We start from the raw sequence: 22,904 nt of genomic DNA, 5'->3' as shown, positions 1-22,904 counted from the left end.
AGAGAAATGCATGTTTGTTTACCCTGCGGTGCGGGGCTCGGTCTGTTTACATTCACACTGTACTCGAACTGCGCTGGTGTTCTCTTCTACCGGACCGAGACCTAGGTTTTAGCCCGGGCCAGAGTTCGCCTTTTTGTTCCGTGACAGAGTTCGATGGCGCGTTCACACCTCCCTAAACGAACCGGGCTTTCTAGGAAAACGAGCTAGAGTTCGATTAAAGTGGACTAAACAGGGCTGGTGTGAATGCACCCTTAGTCTAGTTCAGTCCTCACTGAGAGAACACTGCAGGTAATAATGTCCTGAGAGCGCACGCTGTAGCTGCACTCACAAAGTGACATGTAGGAGACGCATGAAGGCAACAGACCAAGAAGTGATTTAAAGATAAAATGTACCAGTGGGAGAGTCTGTGTGAGGTTAATGATGACCAGTTAACCAGTGAATACAGGGTGCAGTGATTGGTACGATAGTTGCAGCCAGTTATGAATCTTGGCGCACTGTGATAGACATCATCCAGCATCTGCAGGGTGCTTCACCATATAAATATAAATGTATAATGTAATGTAACATATAAATAACGTCACCACAGTCAAGGGAAGGTAAGTTACAGTTACAAGGTGTTTCCTAGAATTCAGTTAAACAGGATCCATTTATGAACAAGAAACCCAATTTAACTTTCAGTTTTCTTACTAGATTTTCCACATGAAGCTTAAAAGAGAGATGCGGATCGACCAATTACCAGTTGTCATAGCTAGATGTGAGCTAAGGTCATACCACAACACAAGAGTGGCTCCTCACCTGTTGATTTGATAAAACCACAAAGATAGCTTCAAAATATGAGCTTTAATTTCGTCTTTAAACAGGATCACAAAAAAACAAACAAAAAAACAATATAATGATGTATAAAAATGTATAAAGAATCATTTCAAATGACAATAGACAATACATGTATGTTCTTTGGCTGAAGAAGCCTGTTGGAAGCTGGTGATAACATTAGGGTTGAAACACTGAACAAAGAAAAGCTTTAAATGCATTCACTACTTTCCTACAACAAAGACACGTCATTGTTCATCATAACAAAAGCAGAAACATCCAAACTCCATGTTAACTGTCTGCAATGACACATAATACAAGTATTTCCAGTGGTTTGTCACTTGGAATAAACACGCAAACTGAAGGTATCTTGATTTTAAAAAAAGCTTATATATCTTTATGTGGTACAAAATAATCTAATATAAAAATAACACTGCTCAAGAACATCAACTGAACTAAACCTTCAGCAGAACTACAAACACCGGGCAACAGAAAGCTGAGACGTTCTGATATCATTTGGAGAGGGCTGAAGGAAGCAGGCAGAAATGGTTTTAGATTTTTAACCAAAATCACAAGTTTCATAACATGTTATCTGTTAACACAACTGGGTGAACAGCATCCATCTTACATAGCAATTTAACAGTTTTTAAATGTTTTTTTTATATTTTAAGTTAAGTTCACTGTGAATTGAAAATCCTGTCCTGTTAAAAATGTTTTTTGCTAAACTTGATCAAAATGAGATAACAAAATGAAAACAAACCAGAAAAAAAAATAATGAAAAAAATCTACATCAATAAACATAGAAGAGGTACAACAAAATTGTTATATATGGTATATGATGTAGTTTTATAATTAACATATGCAGCAGCACATCTTTTTGTTTTACGTTCATGTTTTCTCACAAATGGGCACACATTTCAAACGGCTGACAGATCCAGAAGACAAAGAGGTACCCAGAGAAGAAACTCGTCGGAAGAAACTGTATTTGAATGATGATGGAGACAACAAATGAATGTTTAAAGAAGTTTGCCTTCTGTCCTTTTCTTGGAGAAGTGACCAACAACAAAGGCTTGAAATTAAAAACATCACAAGTTTAAAACGTCAACACAAAAATCTATGAGTCAAAGCCTGGAGGATCAGAGACTGGACAGTAGTTGTTACACAATGATGGGCAGCGCTGTTCTGGTCTCAACCAAACAAAGACAATCAGTTAATGCTCTGAATTAACAGCAGACCTAAATCCTGTTGATTCTGTTCAAGTCTGAAATGTTAAGGTTGCCACAACTGAGCCTACGAGGCAGTGACTCCTTCCCACTCCACCAAATACTGCACCTTGCCATCAAGCGTGACCCGTCGGGCCAGGACCTTGTACTTCTCCCCACAAGCCAGACGGCCCGCTACTCCAAAATAGCTGCTGATAGAGTTCTTGAGGTGTGAGAGCTGACTGTTGGGGTCCATGCCATGAACTATGTCTGTGGAGTGAATCCCCGTGAGGGTAAGCATCTCTTTGGCTGAAGGGTTTGTTTCTGCGTGGCTGGGTGGAGGGGGGATCTGTGGATTGGGGGCCTGCAGGATTCGTCGTGGTCGCCCACGTTTTCGTTTTAAAGGTGGAGAAATAAGAGGCATGTGACAGGCTGTGCTCTGCGTCTTGCTGGAACTACAGAGGCTGAAGGTTGTTTGTTGAGGGGAAGTAAAAGAAAAACAGGAAATACATTTGTTGTCAAATCTTACAATACAATGAGGTAAATATGAATTTGTTCATTGTTTCCTGAGTGGGATATTTATTTCAGTAAAAACATTATAGCATGTTAATGGTAAAGCTGCAAAATGCATAAAAACAAGTAAAAGGTTCATCACATTTGTTTATGTTGAGCCTCCTGGGGCCTGATGTTTGAAGCAGGATCAGTGCTTTATTAACAGACTTCAGATCTGGTTTTTAGTCAAAAGGCTGGACCCTAAATTACAAAGCAGGTTCAACTTACCCAGGGTTACAATGAGAGATCTGGTTCAGCTAATCCTAACAATGAACTGGATTAGGGCTGCAAAATTCTGGGAATTCTTAAAATTGTAAACTTTCAACTCAGGCACTCCCTATTTTTATGCATAAATGTAAGGAAGTCTTTCATAATTTAGAGCTATTTAACAATAATGATAATAATAATAAAAACACAATTTTCCTATCTAAAAACAGTAGAATCAAAAACTGGGGCAAATATATATTTTTTGTTTTATGTGGTCTCTCTCATGAAGGAGTGCAAATTGACCAAAATATCCAAAGGTAGGAAGAGAAACGTCATTTACAGTCAAAAAACATGAGCCAATTCATGAAGTGGTGAAAAACCACTTCTTGGTGCCACCGAGCTAAATCTACATCGTTGGGATTAGTTAGACTAGACTTCCTAAAAAATCCCTGGTTATACTGAACCGGTTGTTTAGTACAGGTCTCTGATGAGAGGGTTGATATCAGAATCAGAATGCCTTTATTGTCATTATACGCAGTACAATGAAATCAAGAGAATTTCTGATAGTTTGAAGTCAGTGCAGTTGAACCCTTTCAGAGTAAAAGTCTGTTTAGCAGGTAGAATCAAGCAAATTAAGAAACTTTGGCAGATATTCACATTTCAGTATTTACAGTTTAACACCTGACGTAGACGTCAGACGATATAGACGTTATAATAAAAAATATGTTGAATGAATCATTTTGGCTTTTAAGATGTTTCAAAGAAATAAACTGTACACTGGAGGGAAAAAAACTAAATCATATGCTATCACCAACGTATCTAGAGATTATCTGCCAAAGATAAAAATAACACTTTGGGCTGTTCCATCTTAAGGGGTTGCCACAGCGAGTCATCTTCCCTCATCACTCCGTCTACATCTTGTCCTCTCTAACTGCATCTACAAGTCTCCTCTTTGTCTTTTTCAATATTTTACTATGATAGGAGCCTGATTTTTTTTAACCCTTCTATTCTTTTGTCCTCGTCTTATTTGCTCAGTGCCTGTTGGTTGGGACGCATGAAGACACAAATCGAGGAGAGGAACAGAGGATATGAAAAGTGGAAAATGAGATCTGGGGTCAGGGTCACACCACACATACCTGGACTGTCTTGAAATGCTCGTTGAGGTAGTTTCTGAGGTGCTGAGAGCTCCAATCGATTCCACGTCTGAAGTTCGAAATGACTGCAAAGACCGATCACTCCTGGTGCTGTGGGCAGGACCAAACATGAGAGGGGGAAATGGGACGTTCAATAAAATAAAAACAATCAGAAAGACATTAAGTTACCCATTTGTGTCTTTAAAAATTGTACAACTGGTCTGGTATGTTTCCCATCACTAAAGAAATTCAATAATGAATGTTTGTAGTTGAGATGTAGTTCTTTTTTCAATATTGGATTTTGACATGGCAATTTTGGATAGTGACTTTTCTTTTGCTGCAGCCACACGCCAAAATGGAAGTCGGCTTGTTGCTTATTTTTTATATTACCCAGCTCATAAGGTTTACATGCATACAAATATGCTGGCAGCCATCTTGGATTTTGACATGGCAACCCAAATTTTGACAGGGATCTTTCTTACGTTTAAATACAGCAGCAAAGCAATTTGGCACGTTGCTCATTTTTCAACTTCTCCAGCTCACAAGAAGGATGGACATAAATGGCAGCAGCCATCTTTGACTTTGAAGTGGCAGCCCAATTTTTGAGTGATCTTTTTTACGCCTAGATACAACATTACACCAAAATGTCATATCTCACTTATTTTTCAAGTAATGTCCACAAGACGGATGGTGGGTATTTCCAAGTTCCCCTCTTTATGCCACAAAGGGGATCAAAAATACTGTGAAAAAATATGGGGGAAAATCTAGGATGTGTGACAGCACGTGTGTGTGTGTGCGCGTGCTGGTTTAGGTTGAATTGAATTGGTAAACTATCTCATGGACTGCTGGACGAGTTATTGAAACTTTCAGAAAGTATTCACTGAATGTACATCTAGAACAGAATTAATTTTTGGAGCTAACCCGATTCAAGATGGCTGTCACAGTCTGATCTTAAAAAAATTCTAAAGCATTTGTTTCAATGGCTGTTATTTTTTCCAGATATTCAGCTAAAGTTTATTATGATTGTGGTTCAGACTCATCACCAACACATATTGAGACCTTTTTTTTAATGTTGCCAATACTTATGTGAAGTCAACTTTGTCCGATTGAAAAATATCTCATTAACTTCTGGACAGATTTTAATGAAATTCTCAGAAAATACATTTCTGGGTGTATGTCTACAGCTTATTAATTTTTAGAGTAACTTCCATTTCAAGATGGCCACCACAGATCTTCACCATTAGCAAACACAAAAATGGCTACAACTCAGTTAATACAAATCAAGCTAAAATTGATGTGGTAGTAGTAGCTGAGAGTCATTCACAACACATACTTTGAGCTGGGGATCTCACAATATTGCATGAGACTGTGTATAATATTCTTCTCAACATAACACGATCTTAGTCTAAAATTGGTATTGAAAATGGTGAACAATATGCATTTCTCCAAGGAATTTTAGTCTTTAATAAAAAGAAATAAAAATGTTTTAATGATTACCGGTAGTTTGTTGTGTTACTTTTAAAAAATTACACTTTTTTCCAAGAGTCAGAAAAACAAAACAAAAACAAAAAGATTCTAGTGAAAACTGTCATCTATATGGAGTCACATACGGGAGTAGGTGGTCAAATATTGTCCCCAAAACATTTGAGTTATATTCTTGTACAGTAGTCCCTCACTACTTCACGGTTCAACTTTTGCGGACTCGCCCTTTCGTGGTTTTTCAAAGTAAGATTGTACACGAGAAAAAAAAATAAAAAATTGTACATGAGACACGATTGTCAACTTTATTACTCGTGACTGGGACAGTACGGGATACAGTAAAAAGTTAAATTAAATACTTCAAACAGGTGCCGCCATTTTGTAGTTTTCTCTCGACAAGCCTTCACTATTGTCGCTCAAAAAGACTACATTTCCCAGAAGCCAACAGTGCTTCCAGCTGTTGCCTTCTGCTGAAATGGAGGGAAAGTTCTGATACGATCCGAAAAAGTTTGGTCTTTATTCATAGTAACTTTGGCGTCCACCAGATGCAAAGAGCAGCACGGAACTGACCGGAAACTGGACCAGAACTAGACCTCCAGACCCATCGGTAAATGAGGCCTACCAAGTGGGGAGACGCCACCCGGAGGGCAGGCGTTCTCTCCGGAGACCACCGGGACTTCCCCCTCTGGATATGTACTTGAATGGGACCTCTGTGTGGTCCTGTGCTAGCTATCCGAAGGTACGGCTCCCTCCAAAAGCATTTTGGTGCTCAAGGACTGCAGAGAGTCGACGAGAACTGGCAGGGTAGATCTATCGAACTGGAACCAAGCCAATGTGCTCTGCAGAGCTGGTGAGTAAAATTTTAAAGTACTCTACAGTACATATAAGTATGTTGTTAAAATTACTTAGGATTAAGAATTCAGAATATTGCAAGAGTGTGGGAAGGGTTTCTAAAGCCTTAAAATATATATAAATACTAATATAAATATAACATCCCTACTTCGCAGATTTTCAGTTATTGCGGGATGGACCGGAACGTAACTACCGCGATAATCAAGGGACTACTGTATGTTCTTGTACAAGTGACAAGCGTCTCCGACTGCCTCAGAATCAGAGTCAGAGACTCTTTATTGTCATACACACCACATGTGGTACATGTGGGACAAAATTATGTACACAGGGTCCCAGTTACATCCAACAATAAAATGTAAATGAAAAACAGTAAGAACATCTAAGATATGAACTAAGAAAAACGTCAACTAAAAATATACACCAAGCACTAATAGCATAAACCTTACGTCGAACAGCAGCACCAATATGAACATGAGTCTGTGTGAGCAGATGAGCACGCATGAACACATCAACATTGAAACAGATCAGCAGCAACATGATGTGATTTTTCACAGTGATTATTCTAGTTAGAGATTCATGAGTCTAACAGCTTCAGGGTAGAAGCTGTTCCTCAGTCTAGTGGTTCTACACTTAATGTTCCTCAACCTCCTTCCTGAGGGGAGCGGAGCAAAAAGCACGTGTGCTGGGTGAGTGGGGTCCTTCATGACACAGGTGGCTCTCTTCCTGCATCTAGAGGTGTAGATGTCTGTGATGGTGGGGAGACTTGACTCCGACAGACTTCTGTGCAGCCTTCACCACTCTCTGCAAAGCTTTTCTTTCTGCAGCTGTGCAGCCTCCATGCCACACGTTGATGCTGGAGCACAGGATGCTCTCCACTGCACACCTGTAGAAGGAGGTGAGGACTGAGCTTCCCAGACCAGCTCGTCTCATCCGCCTGAGGAAGTAGAGTCTCTGATGAGCTTTCTTGATCAGGCTGGTGGTGTTGTTGCTCCAGCTGAGGTTGTCATTCATGTGTACACCCAAGTACTTGTAGCTGGAGACCACTTCCACCGCAGATCTTCTTATGTTCAGGGGGGTGTAGGTGTGTTTGTTCCTTCTGAAGTCCACAATAATCTCCTTTGTCTTCTTCACATTGATGTGAAGGTTGTTCTCCTTGCACCAGCTCTCCAGGTGTTCCACCTCCTGCCTGTAGCTGGACTCATCATTGTTTGTGATGCATCCCACCTCCGCTGTATCATCTGCAAACTTTACAATGTGACAGCCTGGATGGGTAGCTGCACAAATCATAAGTGAGCAGAGTGAACAGGAGAGGGCTCAACACACATCCCTGAAGAGAGCCAGTGCTGAGGGTTATGGTGGAGGAGGAGAAGTTGAATTCAGAATGTGGCCTGAGCAACTGTATCTAAAATAGTCCTCTGTCTGTCCTGGGTGTGTGCACACCTGTTCCATTTCTGACTGGAGATAGGACACACTGGTGCACTCATTTAAAAAGTAGTGTGTTCAAATTACCTTGATATTTAAATTATAGTGTAACAGCTACATAAGTTGCAACCTGAACCTCTGAATCAGTGTGCTGAACATGCTCTCATGACATTATATATGCTGACAGAATACAATCAATTTTGTGAAGTTACTTCATGTTCGAACATATGAACACACGACAGCTTCAGATACATTTTTTACTTTCTCACTTACGTAACAGAAGTCAAATGATCCAATGCATGAGACTCTAGTGGGAGAGGTTTTCTGGTTTCCTGTCAAGTAAAGTAAAATTTATGAACATTTTCTCAGCCTCTACAGTAAAGGTGTAAGTTTTATAACATCAGTGGCCTCATGTGTTTACACCTATACAAAGGAGTGATGTAAAAATGTTCATCCTTCTCAGAACAAAGCCCACACCCAGCTCAAGACGTGTACAAACACTAACACAAACAAACATACACACCAGAGGCAGGAGTTCACTGGACCGTTGTGGTTTAGCCAGGGCCTCCAGAGAACGTGCCTCTTGCTTCCTCTTTTTCTTTTTTTTCTTTTTCTTCTTCTTCTTCTCTGTACCATTAGTTAGAGCACTGGGACTTCTAGAGCAACAAGAACATTTCAAAACAATTACAACAGCTGTGTATAAGGCAGTCACACATGACAAAGCCATTAATTTGAAAAAAAATTTAATTACACATTTTGTTGTTTTGTTGCACTTGCTACTTCTACAATTATGCTTTGAGCTTTGAAATCACTTCACAATAAAGGCATTATGTTCAAATTTTCTAATTGACAACCATTAGTCAACAACAGACAATTGGCAATATTTATGCAAAGGTATGTTTGGGTTTCTTTTTTTTATGTGGGCAGGGCCAGCAATCCCCATTGATTTTCTATTTCCAGTATGTCAAACTGTGAAAGACCCTTCAGCCAAAATTAATAAAGACATGGATCTTATGTTACTTTGATTTTAAACCAAAGAGTTACTCAAAACTCTTGACAAGAATGAACTCTTGCAGCTCTATATGACCATACACAAAGGAGAGTGCCAACTTGTGTTCACAATCCATATGGGATACCTCAAGGTATAAGTCTTGGTCCAATGTTGTTCAATACGTATATGGTTCTATATGTACAGTACTGAAAAGTAAAAAGTATTCACCCCTTGGATATTTTATACTTTTATTGCTGTCAAAAATCAATCATGACCAATGTAAACAGGCCTACTTAAAAAGAAAAAAAACATTTCAAAGTAAAATCTAATTTCTAAAGAGAATCCTAATAAAAATGTTATTTCAATAATCTCTCATGGCTCCTTTCACGGTCACACAGTTTGTGAGGATGAACTGCTTTTGGTGGATTTTCTTGTCCCATATTCATTCTGTTTCTTGATGATGGGTTTAACAAACTCATGGGGATGTTTGGGGCCTTTGAAATACTCCTGTGCCCATTCCGACTTGTACTTTATCGTCTATAGGGCTGAAACGATTCCTCGACTGATTCGAGTACCTCGATTACAAAAAATCCTAGAGGCAAATTTATCTGCCTCGAAGCTTCGTTAAACTATTCAGAGCACTGTGGTGTACCCGGAAGGTTTTTGTGTTACACAACGCTAGCACTTCTGCTAGCGCGTATGTGTAAGTTTGTAGCTATGGAGGGAACGGAGATTGCCTAGAAGAAGAGCCCTGAAAACAACAAAAACTGTCAAAAGTTTGGGAACATTTTAGGCTAAACAGAAAAGACTAGTGTAATGCATCCACTGCAAAGCAGAACTGGAGTAACCACAACAGCACATCATCGATGTTGCAGCGTCTGAAGAGAAAAAGTTGGTTACGTACTGTAACCCCAGATTCTATGAGTATAGGCGTAACCCTTTAAGAGCTGTCGCTAGTGGGTTTATCCCGTCATGTCAAGCATTGCACTGAAAGTTTAGTCCACGCCCACCTGCTGTGTGGGCCCCACCCGGTCTGTATAAATTACGTTAAGAGCGGGTAATCGGCTCCCAAATAGCTTTTTCAGCTATTTAGGAGCCAGTGAGGCCCGACGCTTAAAGGGCTACGCCTATACTCATAGAATCTGGGGTTACAGTACGTAACCAACGTTCTATTTCGTATAGGCTTCGCCCTTTAAGAGCTGTTGCTAGTGGGTTAAGGGCGAAGCAGATGTGGTCCTCGCCTCACTGGGTCCATTCGAACACCATACGAAGCGGCAGCTTGCCCAAAAAAACGTCTCGTCACTCAGCTCTCCATGTGCGTAATTACACATTGCGTAATTATGCGTACCATGCACAGACGCATGCTGTGTAGTTATGAGTTCTGAGTGCATGAACGCCCCGGAAACTTTCAACGGGGAAAGGAAGATGCTGAAAAAGGGCCATGAACCAACAGATTCACGGCTGATCAATATGAACAGATTAATAATAAGTGAACTGATTATTAATCAAATGAACTGAATGGTAACACTAGTCATGAACTGATTAATGACAATAGAATAAAAATAACAGTCACAACTTGTGGCTGATAACATCTCACACTGTAATGCATGCAGTCAGATGTGAGTTTAAACAAGGTTCCATGAAACAACAAAATTCATTCTGTTAGAGCACTAAGGACAGAATGTGTCATGAAACGAGCCGTCACATCACGTAGATAGAAACTAATAAATGAGTAGGATGTTGACCACGCGGCCGCAGTGCAAATATCCTGCATTGTCATACCATTATGCAAAGCAGTCGAAGATGCGATACTTCTGGTCGAGAGCGCCCTGAGGTTATCAGGAGGCTCGAAATCCGATGCTCTGGAGGCTTCAGAAATGGCCTCACACAGCCAGTGTGACAGGCGCTGGGTGGATAATGAGCGACCTGCAGATGCATCTCTATAATGCACAAACAAATGTTGAGTTTGACGCATTGCAGCTATGCGCGCTATGTAACACGTCAACGCCCGCACAGGACAGAGCAGACGGAAAGATGTTTCTTCTTCTGATTTGTGGGGGGGGGAGGGAAAAACCCCTCCAACGAGATCACTCTTGATTTAAAAGAGCTCGTGATGTTTTAGGCATAAAAGCTGGATTCGGTCTTAGATCAGCTGAGCTGCCATCAGCCTGAATTCTAAGACATGACGGAGCGACAGAAAAGGCAGATGAAACACTCACCCTCTTAGCGGATGTTAAAGCCAACAGCAGGGCTGTTTTAAGAGACAAGAATTTAATTGGAACCTGATCCAGAGGCTCAAATGGAGCTTTGATCAGGGCTCGCAGGACCAGCGTTAAATCCCACTGTGGAACAAGTGGGTGTGAAACAGGCCTGCGTCTTTGTACATCTTTTAAAAAACGCTTCATCAGCAGATGATTAAAAGCTGTTCTGTCCCCGAAACCTTCGTGACAGGAAGAGATGGCTGCAGCGTACGTTTTAATCGTGCTGAACGCCAAATTTCTGTCTATCAGCTGCTGCAGAAAGGACAGCACGCCGCCTAGTGGACATGAGGTGGGCTCTACATCTTTCTCTGTACACCAGCACTGAAAAACTGTCCACTTTGATATGTACAGCGCTGTGGTGGATGCAGCATTTGAATCCTGGATTGTGCGCACTACATCTTGCGGGAGACCCATCCTCTCTAAAACGGATCCGCTTAGCAGCCAGACCCACAGGTGCTGGCCTATTTCTAGGTAACTCCTGATCGCTCCTCCCGCCTGGAGGAGTGTGTCCTCCCTCCACGGCAGTTTCCACGGGCGCCCCGATAATAGGCGTCGTAGAACCAGGAACCATGGGGCGTTCACGCGCTTGGGAGCCACCAGGAGAGCCGTCAATCACTCCTCCTGAACTCGGTTCAGAAACCGTAATATCAGAGGAGGTGGGGGGAACGCGTAAAGAAGCGTTTTGGGCCATGGGCTGTGAGCAAACGCGTCCACCCCCAGCGGAGGTTCGTCTCGCAGGCTCAGTGAAAACCATAGTTGACACCAAACGTTTTCTCGTGTCGCAAACAGGTCCACAGCCGCTTTGCCAAATTTCTGCCACGTCTGGGCCATCAGATCGAGGTGGAGGGTCCAGTCCCCGTGACGCGGTCCACCCCTGGACATCACATCTGCCCCTTGTTCAGAACACCGGGGATGTACACTGCTCTGATGGAAAGCAGATTTTGGTGTGCCCAACACAGTAGTTTTCTCGCAATGTGTAACATTTGGGCTGAGCGCACACCCCCCTGCCAGTTTATGTAAGCAGCAGTAACCTTGTTGTCTGTGTGAATCAAAACGTGTTGATTCTGCAGCACAGGAGAAAAGTGTTTGATCACATTCAGAACCGTGCGACATTCCAGAACGTTTATATGAGCTGTTCTGAGAGAGGCCACAGCGCCCCTACAGCTCGAGATAGGGATGTCACCCCCCCAACCTGACAATAACGCGTCTGTGAAGACTGACACGTGTGACGTAGGTCTGCTGACAGGGACTCCCTCCGACAGAATCAGGGGTTTTTCCCAGTGTCGGAGATCTGTTCTCACGGAGGGAGGAACAGTGATCATCCGTCTCTTTTGCTTTACCGGATCCACGCGCAGACGAGCAAAACCATCTCTGGAGGCGTCGCATGTGTAGTAAGCCCAGCGGGACTTAAATCTACTGACTAATCATAGTTGCTACCTGGCAGGGTCTTTAGGTTGTGTGAGAAAAAAAAACAACAGCTATGCAGGACTTGATGCAAGTTTGTTAATGATAAAAACCCAGCAACAGACTGACAGCATGAGTTGAAACATTTATTTATCGCTGTACTTCCACCCTGACTTAAAAGAGATTTAGGGTGAATCTTTCAAGTGTAAACGTATTTACATGAGTTAGTATGATTTTTTTTTTCCTTCTTGCTACTGGTTATGACTTAAAAACTGGGATTAATCTGCATTTATTACTACTGTCATATTTGTTTATAGCTAAGCAATCAAGACTAAATAATAATACAGCCTGCAGAACTCGATGTACAAACTCAAACTGTACATTATCTATTTTACTCAGTTTCTAACAAAGATTCCATTCAGTTTTCCAATCCATAAAAAATATTTACAGTATTAAGATTTTTATGTGATTGTTAAAAATAATTAAACTTAAGCAAAAAAATATTTTAAAAAGAGGAACTAAATGGGTTGTTTATGTAAATGTTCTTTTATCGTGTATTTGTATTACTCATAAAATGAGTATGGTAGTTACTGCAGAACCTGACAAATTATGTTTTCGATTACTTGATTAATCGCCAGACTAATCTATAGGTTTGTCGATTACTAAAATATTTATTTACTACAGCCCTCGGTCACTTGTGACCACTCTAAAGGAGTTTCAGCATGTGAGATGGAAGAGCCAGTGCATACAACTGTTGCCCAGGTTTTTCACCAGCTTCATGAAAGTGGCAAAGAGTTCTGACATCTGCACGAGAGCTCTTGTCTGAAAGAAAATATTTGAGACAAATGTCCATGTCTAAAAACTACAAGAATAAATAAAAAATAATAAAACCCTATCGGGTAGTCAAAATATTCCTGTTTATCAAGTGTACCAGTACTACAGTGGGAGTTGTGACGCAGAGGTTAGAGAAGGTGGGCCTGTGATTGGAAGATCGTCGGTTCAACTCCCAGTACCGACAACATCAAAATGTGGGTGGGATAGGTGAAGCACCCACACCTGCCTCCACCCTCATGCTCCATTCTGGGCACTTGAGCAAGGTCTTTAACCGCCACCATCTGCTCCTCAGGGCACCCTAGATAGCAGCTCTCTGCTCCACACAAAGGGCTGCAGTTGAGTCAGGAAGGGCATCCGGCGTAAAAATAATTGCCAAGTCTTCGTGCGACTTATTTCGTTGTGGCAACCCCTGATGAAGGGAGCAGCTGAAAGTAGAAGAAAAAATATATCAAGTGTACTACAGTAGATAGACCCCTACAGTGGAAAGGGCCGAGATGGTGTAAAGGTAGGGCAGCCGACTTGGGACCAGAAAGTTGCAGGCTCAACTCCCCGCCATCCCCACAAGTTGTGGTGTCCTTGAGCAAGACACCTAATCCCCAATTGCTCCCCGGGCGCTTACATAGCTGCCCACTGCTCCACCTGGATGTATCTCACGTGTGATGGGTTAAATGCAGAGAATTAATTTCATCATTGTATGTTCCCATACAATGATGAAACACAGCACTTTTTTATATATATAAGAGGACATTTTAGATGTGGGGGGCAGCTGTCAAGGTGAGTACAAAATAAGCCGAAGAAGGTACTATGAGAGTATAGATGGGCATAAAAAAAACGGATGCAACGTAAAATACCGCTTTTCAAACTGCACATAAAAATAAGCAGTGATTTTTAAAATCTAGCCATGTTTTGCACAACCTTGGCTGGTCACACAGACGCTGAATTCAGGGAAACTTCTACAAAAGTTTTTTGTTTTTTTTCTTGCAATTGATTGCAATTTTGAGTTGCCAACTAGTCTATGACAGTCCTAACCCAGTGAGATACTACTTTTAGAAATCTTTCCTTGCCATGCTTTATGGTTTTGGATAAAACTATAATGTTGTAATAAATAATGTAAAAAAAAAAAAGAGAGGGAGAAAAAAGAAAGGCAAACACCAAAGTAAAGCATTTGTATAGTTGGCAAAGATTATGAAAGCTCCACAAGATGCAAGAAGAACCTGCCATACTATTCACAGTTAACCGTTATAAAAATGTGTTTATGAATAATATTTATTTTGTTATACACTGCCTGGCCAAAAAAAAGTTGCCACCTGGATTTGGCTAAGCAAATAGGTACGAGCCTCCTATTGAATAATTACTTCATGGACAATCTTTCAGCTGGCAACAAGTTATTTAAGCCCAAATGGTCAATGAATTGCTTATTTCTTAAACAACCATGTCGAAAAGACACATCGCGTGGTCGTGGAAAAGATTTCAGTCTGGTTGAGAAGGGTCAAATCATTGGCACCAAGCAGAGAAAACATCTCAGGAGATTGCAGAAACTACTGAAATTGGGTTAAGAACTGTCCAACGCATTATTAAAAACTGGAAGGATAGTGGGGACCCATCGTCTTAGAGGAAGAAATGTGGCCGGAAAAAAATTCTGAGTGATTGTGATCGGCGATCACTTAAAACGTTTGGTGAAATCAAATTGAAGAAAAACAACAGTAGCACTCAGGGCTGTGTTTAATAGTGAAAGTAAGAACATTTCCACATGCACAATGCGAAGGGAACTCAAGGAACTGGGACTGAACAGCCGTGTAGCCTTAAGAAAATCAGTGAGGCTAACTGGGAAAAAAAGCTTCAATTTGCTAGGGAGGCTAAAGATTGGACTCTGGAGGAATGGAAGAAGGTCATGTGGTCTGATGAGTCCAGATTGACCCTGTTCCAGAGTGATGGGTGCATCAGGGTAAGAAGAGAGGCAGGTGAAGTGATGCACCCATCATGCCTAGTAGTCATCAATGCAAGATCTCGGTGAAAAATTATTGCAACACTACTGGATGGAAATAGATCTTGTGACATTGCAGAAGATTATTGAAACAATATCACAGTAAATGCTGCTGTAATCAAATCTAAAGGCGGTCCAACAAAATATTAGTGTGTGACCTTTTTTTTGGTGGCGACTTTTTTTTGAGCCAGGCAGTGTATAAAAACAAGTGTAATCATCTTGAATGAGTGACTCCCAGCTCAGCAAAAAACGCACCTCATCGTTTGTCCAGAGCACTGATGCCATCTTTTACGTTGCCATTTTTTCTAAAGAAAAACAGTAGTGCTCTCTCACACAACTGGCCAGAAGAAAGTAGCTGAAAGAAATAGCAGTAAAGAGAAGTCGCTGGAAGTAGAGAAGTAGACTCATCTGTGACGTGACCCCCACCGGACCAGCAGACTAATCAATGGCCAGCAGTCTGCAGACAATCATATGGTTAGGATTGGCTTGGGTTTCCTGAGCTATCACTTAGTTATGCAACTATAGGCTTAGACTGCTGGAGGACAAACTGACCGCATTTCCTCACTCTGCTGCTGTCTTTACTTGCTCTACTCTGCCTGTTTGTATTTGAAAGTACTTCTATCCTTAACATGTATTTTTTCTATTTCCTCCTCCAGAAAGTACACCTGGACCCGTCATTCTGTGTTCGTTTGTTTCTCCTTCCTGTTCTCTCAAACTCAGTTGGTCAAAGCAGATGGCCACTCATCCTGAGCCTGGTTCTGCTAGAGGTTTTTTCATGTTAAAAGGGAGTTTTTCCTTTCCACTGTTGCCTTTGTGCTTGCTCAGGATGGGAGAGTTGACGAAGTGAAGATTCAGCACAGTCTGCTGGCTTCCTTAGATAGATAACTTTTACTAAAGGACTTTTTTTAATGTATGTGAACGTTTCTGTTCAGTGCCCTGAGACAACTTCTGTTGTGACTTGGCGTTATATAAATAAACTGAACTGAACTGACATCAAATATACAGCACCAGCCCAGCGCCCAAATGGAACCCCAGATCTCTTGGTTCCAAAAATTGAGCTGGAACTGCCCAATGCCAACACTCAAAACCCGAGGCAGAACCCAGGTCGGGCCGGGCCTTACAATGCATAAGGGCCTTTTGTTAGTCAGATAGTCTGTGTTTAAAAGTTTGCAGCAATCTGGGCAAGTGTTGATTTTGAAACGGCAGGTGTCTGTAAACATGCCACATTAGGTTTGTGTGGCATGAGTAAGTTGATATGCGAGAAAAAATATTCATCAAAAAGCAGCTTCATTTTTGTCAGTTTTTTTATGAAAGTTAGACAATTTCATTGTCTGGCTATCTGTAATTGTCTTGTAAATCAGGCTAGATCAAAACCACATCTTAACCGCATGGTGCAGCAGAGTTGTCAGACTCAACATTTTGAAAAAGGGTTTCCAGAAACATACAAGTGACATTTTTGTTAACACACAATGTATTCCAGTAAGATACAATTGTATTAGAATAAATATTTCTTTAAAATATTTATCTTTTTCTTTTAGTCTGTTGCATCTTGTCATTGTTTTTTACTATGATAGTATTAATTTTACCCAGACATTGCTGCTTTTTTTTTTTTTTTTAACAAATACATTCTGCACATGTTTACAAAACAATTTGTAATAGCATGCTGGACGGCAGTCACTTGAAAACAGGTTTGAGGTTTTACTTGTTTAAAATGGAATGAGTGAATTGCACTTAAGATGATCAGTGTCCATCCATCCATCCATTATCTTTACCCACTTCTTCTTTTTGGGTCGCCAGTGACCATGTCCAGCAATCACAGTGCGAGAGGCGGGGGACACTAATTGGATGCGAGTTGCCATTTGGACTTTTTCTTATGTACTTAGATGACTTGTTGTAAATTGTTGTTTCATAAACAAACTGAAATGAAACAATCGAGATGTAAAAGCTCATATTTAAAAAGGACATCTTACTTCCTTGCAGACAGAGCTTTGGTGGACTTGCATCCTTTGATGGTGATCTCATGCGAAGCTTTCTCCATCATCTTGTAAGATGGTTCATCACAGTTGGGGGGAGAAGGGGGAAATCGAATCCTGAGGCCAAATAAGTGTTTCTTTTTCTTTACCTCCTTTCCCGACATGAATCTGGAAGAGACGGGTGAGGAAATGGTAAGTGCACACACATGTAAAAACAGAAAATTATGGCATTTAACAAGAGGTTAAAGTAGTACAGACACACAACGAGCTAACTTACGTGCAGCTATTGCTGTTTAAGGCCTCGAGAACATGATCACATCGCTCTGATCTTGGAGTGTTGGCAAGCTAAGGTCCAAACAAAAAGAAAATTGAGAGCCATAACTTGCATAAGTGTCTTCTCTGGAAAATATGAATGTTTATGGGCTGACAATACTTTACATGTGCCCACCCCCCCAGGTAAAAAAAAAAAAAGTAATTTCTATGACCCAATCTTAAATATTAAATGCTAGAAAGTCAAAGAACATTGCCGTAAATGTAGGAATCTATGTGTAATTGCCCACTGCAGTGTCCTTACCTCGCCCAGCTGCAACACCTCCCAGTTTTCAATGATGTAAGCCATCAGCTCCATGTCAAAGTCAAAATACTTCTTCTTGTGGATTACACTCAAGTTGTACAAACTCAGATGAACCACATCCTTCCTGAAATAGTTTAGGGAAAAAAACTTTTTTCAAGCTGCTTGCAGAAGAGCTGCATATAAATCAAATGCATTTAAAATAATTTTAAAAAAGTTATCAATTGGAATAAGTGAGAGGAAACAAACATGTTTCAGGGCTGACATTTAATCAAAAGAAAGCTTTCAGATTTATAATTTGCCGAGTTTGTATTTCATAATATTCCCGTTTAACTTATTTCTAAGGTACAGATGGACATACCAGTTGAGAGGCAGCCGGCTGAGGTACTCTGGTCCACTGTTGCACACTGAACAGATGAAGACATAAAACCTAAAAACAAGATAATGCAACACTTCATTTTCCACACTGCTAAATGATGTGGCCATAAGGTCCACTTGACTGCACAAAATACCAGATGAGTTTTGAGATTTGAAGAAAGCTGTGGAAAGCTCATGACATTAGGCTGATAATTTACCAGCTAAATTTAGGCTCAAACAAAATGAAAAGATACACAGAAAAGTCAAAAATCTCATTTTGACTGGTGTCCGTCTCAGCTAGGACGTCCAATTGTGCAGTAATTACTGAACAACAGTTAAAACTGTAAAAGTTACGAAATTTCCAAAAGAAATGTTCAAGTGTTTTTCTTCTCTAGCTCAACAGTTAATTGGAGCTTTTATACAACAATAAAATGTAGATGTTTTGTGTGTAAACTGCATAAGAAAAGGTAGACAGAAATGCAGAGTATAAAGTAAGCCTCAAATGGTCAATGTGTGCAAACTATATAGTAAGCTGTATAGAAAAAAAAAATCCAGATTCTAAATCTAAATAAGTTAAATCTGGTCCTCTGGACATTCAAAAAAACAAAACAAAACAAAAAAATTGTAGAAAGGTTTCGTCTTTCATCCGAAAGACTTCTTCAGTCTGAGGAGCTGTATTCAGCTCAGTCTCTTAAATAGCACCTTTTTAGAGTGGATCAACCAGTTTTGCTGCTGACAACCAAAACCAGCTGATCACATGCTCAAGAAGGACCATCAGCCTAACAATGGATCATTAGCACACTGATGGCTGCTTACTGTTCACAGAGGGCTGAGTGATACTAGCAATCACAGCATTGTAAGAGGGGGACAGTTGAACCCGGAGGCCTCCACCTCTGTTTAATGATGGACGGTTTCTTTTCACAAAGATGGCCTCCTTTACTCCTCTCTCAAACCATCGTTCCTCTCTGTCCAGGATGTGAACATCTTCATCCCTGAAAGAGTGACCGCTGGCCTGGAGATGAGTTTAGACCGCAGAGTCCTGGCCTGATGATGAGCATGCATCAAGATATCCAGATTCTAAAGTGTCATCAAATTGTTGTGCAACTACAATGGTTTATACAGAGAGAAAGAAAACCCTGAGCTCAAACATGAAATCAATGGGAGTTTGGATATGTGTACTCAGCACTTCGGGAGGATTTGAGAGAAAACATTAAGTCGTAAAGCAGTGACAGACACACTGAGGAAACAAAAACATCTGCTTAACGGAAAGTTGTAATTGTAGGAGAAAAAGATTTTGTTGGCAAACATTTGTGAACTTGTAGATAGCTCGAAGGTTAAGAGTGTGACATCATCACAACCTAAGATGAACATTTGGTTAAAACATTTATAAAAAAAATAATTAAAAACAACTGCTGGTGTAAAAATCTAAATCAAAATGTCAGTTCAGTATTGTAAAGCTCAACTTTTTGTCATCAGTTTAACGTTTGACTGATGTTTCAACTGAAGGATGACAAAAAGGGTTGGGATTTTTTAAATCATAATCCCATAAACCCATTCTTCTAAAGCTGTGGGAAGAGTAGGAAAGTAAAAATCACAATGAAAAACAGAGTAACAACTAGGAACAAGGTGCTTCGGTGTTTCTACATTAGTACCTATAATAAGTAAATAAGAACAGTCACATCACATGTCACAATCAGATTGCGTTTTATTTTTATAATATATAATCTGTGGATAAAAATGAAAAGCTGACCTCATCTTCTCCATTTAACTAAATCCCAAATCTTCCCTCAGCTGTGCCATGTGGTTTTCCTTTCTAACTAAATCCCTGTTGTCAAACGATTCTCTCAAATAGTTAATTTCTCAAGTTGTGTGTGAAAAGATTAATGGTTTGTATATGGACTGAAACTTGTGCCATCACAAACTGAATTTGAATTGCTGTTTTGAAACTAAATTTCACTAAATTGAAACAGAATTTAATGATTTCAAACTGAATTTGTTTGCTTTCGAAATTCAGTTTTATAATTCAGCTTCATTTTCAAAATTCAGCTTTTTGTGTAACGCATCCGGGTCCTTCCAGAGTAATCGAACGCAGATTGACATTTCATGTCAGTAAAACTTCCTTTAAGGAAATGTAGATTATGCGGTTCAGTCTCAAGAAGGTGGTAAGACACACACACACAAAAAATAGAAAAATAACTTATTTTTCGGAATATTTGTCTAAATCTTTTGGCACAACAGATTTAGACAAATACGTCGAAAAGGAAGTTATTTTCCTACATTATTTTTCTTACCACCTCCTTGAGACTGAACCACATATTTACATTTCCATAAAGGAAGTTTCGCTGACATGAAGCGTCAGTCTGTCAATCTGCGTTTGATTACTCTGGAAGGACCCGGATGTGTGACACAAAAAACTGAATTTTGAAAGCAAATTAATTCAGTTTCAACCATTAAATTCAGTTTTAATTTAGTAAAATTCAGTTTGTGATGGCACAAGTTTCAACTAACATAAGTTTCTCATATTTGTAACACAAACAAAATAATGTGGAAACAGTAATGCATGGATGGCACTGTTTTAGGTTTCATCCAGCTAACGGTTGTGATGATAAAGCAATAAACAGCTCAAAATATTTGATATGACTGAAATAACTGAGACAGGCCTCATTATATTATCTAAACTTTTTTTTTCCCCTCTAACATTCCAGTTGGGATTTTTTTCTACTTAAAAAATCAAACTGGATTTCACAAAATACATTTCCCTGGATCATCTGAAGCCACCATTCAGCCTCATGTCAAACAACATCTGTACTAAAGTGGAGGTCAAACAGACATTATTTTAATTAAAATTATAAAAATGTATTGTGTGTGTTCATACCGATCTCCATAGAGCATGGGCATCTGTAAGCAATGGAGACAAGTGTCATGGAACCACTGCTGACACCTGTGACACTGCAGCATCTTCTGATACCAGCTGCAAAGAAAAAAAGGCACATTACATTTTTTGAAAGAGATGGGATTTTTTTTTTGGGGGGGGGGGGGGGGTAGCATACAGGGACTTGCGCTTCAAGTTCTTAAGTGTTGTAGTGAGTCATGTGTAACTCACTCTCCTGGACCACCACAGTAGCAGTAGCACTGCTGCATGTTGGTCTGATGGCCCTGCTCCCATACCAGTTCCTCCAAGACATATGGGAAGGACAGATGTAGCTCCATATGCTGCTGTGGCTGCTGCTGCTGCTGCTCGTACTGCAAAAAACTTTTAGCAGATGACTCCTTCCGGTGTGAGCTTTCCCTCTGCAAACACAAAGAAAGAATAAATATGGCAGTAACAACTTTGTAGATGGTTATGGAGCAAAAATAATTATGTAAAAATAAAATACCTCAGTTTTGTTACACACTTAAAAAGAAAACCTGACTAACTTGTTTCTACTCTTGTTTTTTGTTCAATTGTTGTGTTAACTGTGTTATTGGAGTGTTAATACCACTTAGAGGCAGTGTTAGGACTCTGTTATAATCATCTGGTGTGTGGAATATTCCTGATTGTGTTTTTATACGCCTGTGTCTCTTTTACAACAAAGCAAAATAAGAATATGTTTAATATATGTTTATGTGTATAGACAGTAATGCATGATAGATATGTAGTTTTATTGCATTTTCATTCAAGATAAAACGTGTACCGTTGATAGAGACATGAGTTCACATTCTGAGCACAGCCATTTTTCATCAGAGTCAATGACAGCAGCGTCGATGATGGGGGAGTGACACACCTGATGGTAACCTGAAGGATAATAAACACATTTAGTGCCTTGCAAGCAAATTACTACCCTCATCTGACCCCAAATACCTTTACCAAAAATAAATTTAAACAAAATATTTTCATACTGAGTAACTTCAGATTAAAGGGACAGGGCAAACATTTTAAAATGGGGTTCTGCAGTAAGGTTATAAACGATAATTTATTTGTTGGAGATAGTTTTATGAATGGCCTGTGCTTGGGTAAATACAGCTGAAGTCCAGCAGGACATACAAGCTAGTCCAAATACACCCAAGACCAAACTTCTGTTATTTTAAAACTCGTAAAATTTTCACAATTTCACAGCTGTTCATACAAATACTATATTCTAAAACTTTATATTAGGGCTGCATTGATTAATGACATAATAAACTACAAACAAAATTGACAAAGTCCATGCTCAATAATCCAGGTATACAATCCAACTTTTTTCAGTCAGGTCATCTGGACAGTTTCTTTTTTTGTGCTGAAACGTTTCAACTTAGATCCGGAAGGCTTCATCAGTCAAGGAAACACACAACACAAAACTGATTCTTCCCCAAACAGCTTACTCCAAAGTGGAACAAACCAGTTATGTTAGTGCTAAGATGGAAAAAGTTGGATTGTATACCTGGATTATTGAGCATGGACTTTGTTGTTTTCAACCAGTTTGACATGACTGGTAACAAGGAAGAGGGCCGGCAATAGAGGAGGGGGCGTGGCAAAGAGACCATCTTAGCACCAACATAACTAGTTTGTTCCACTTTGGAGTAAGCTGTTGGGGAAAGAATCAGTATTGTGTCCCTCTGGATTATTTGGACTTGATCGGGACCACTGTGTGTTTTTGTGCTGGCTCTCCGAAGGTCCGGCTATCTCCAAAAGCATCTGATACTCAATGGCTGCAGAGAGCTGATCAGAACCAGACAAAGGCTGGTGAGTCCCCATCTAAAATTTTGCAGTAGCTACTGTGCAGTACATATATGCATGTTGTTAAAATGATGTACTGGTAGGTTTAAAGGTTGCAAGAGTGTGGGAAGGATTTATAAAGCCTTTATATAATATAATATAATATAATATAATATAATATAATATAATATAATATA

The 22,904-nt window shown here is 40.1% G+C and overlaps 1 protein-coding gene across 1 annotated transcript in view; it reads right to left on the bottom strand.

Moving 5' to 3' along the window:
* Nucleotides 1-2,058: 2,058 nt before the first annotated feature.
* The window catches only part of mtf2 (metal response element binding transcription factor 2), a 30,687-nt gene continuing 9,841 nt past the window's right edge, over nucleotides 2,059-22,904 (bottom strand). The window contains exons 5-15 of the mRNA XM_037681640.1: nucleotides 21,707-21,807; nucleotides 21,136-21,323; nucleotides 20,908-21,003; nucleotides 18,037-18,105; nucleotides 17,679-17,802; nucleotides 17,382-17,449; nucleotides 17,102-17,272; nucleotides 8,181-8,313; nucleotides 7,931-7,989; nucleotides 3,908-4,015; nucleotides 2,059-2,476 (exon numbers count right to left, since the gene is read on the bottom strand). Of these exons, the coding sequence (XP_037537568.1) occupies nucleotides 2,101-2,476; nucleotides 3,908-4,015; nucleotides 7,931-7,989; nucleotides 8,181-8,313; nucleotides 17,102-17,272; nucleotides 17,382-17,449; nucleotides 17,679-17,802; nucleotides 18,037-18,105; nucleotides 20,908-21,003; nucleotides 21,136-21,323; nucleotides 21,707-21,807 (1,493 nt within the window). The 3' untranslated portion in view covers nucleotides 2,059-2,100. The remainder of the gene's footprint in view (nucleotides 2,477-3,907; nucleotides 4,016-7,930; nucleotides 7,990-8,180; nucleotides 8,314-17,101; nucleotides 17,273-17,381; nucleotides 17,450-17,678; nucleotides 17,803-18,036; nucleotides 18,106-20,907; nucleotides 21,004-21,135; nucleotides 21,324-21,706; nucleotides 21,808-22,904) is intronic.

The sequence above is a fragment of the Nematolebias whitei genome, chromosome 9, assembly GCF_014905685.2.
Source record: "Nematolebias whitei isolate Nwh7 chromosome 9, NemWhi1, whole genome shotgun sequence".
NCBI lineage: Eukaryota > Metazoa > Chordata > Actinopteri > Cyprinodontiformes > Rivulidae > Nematolebias > Nematolebias whitei.
This window is presented reverse-complemented; position numbering and strand designations above follow the sequence as displayed.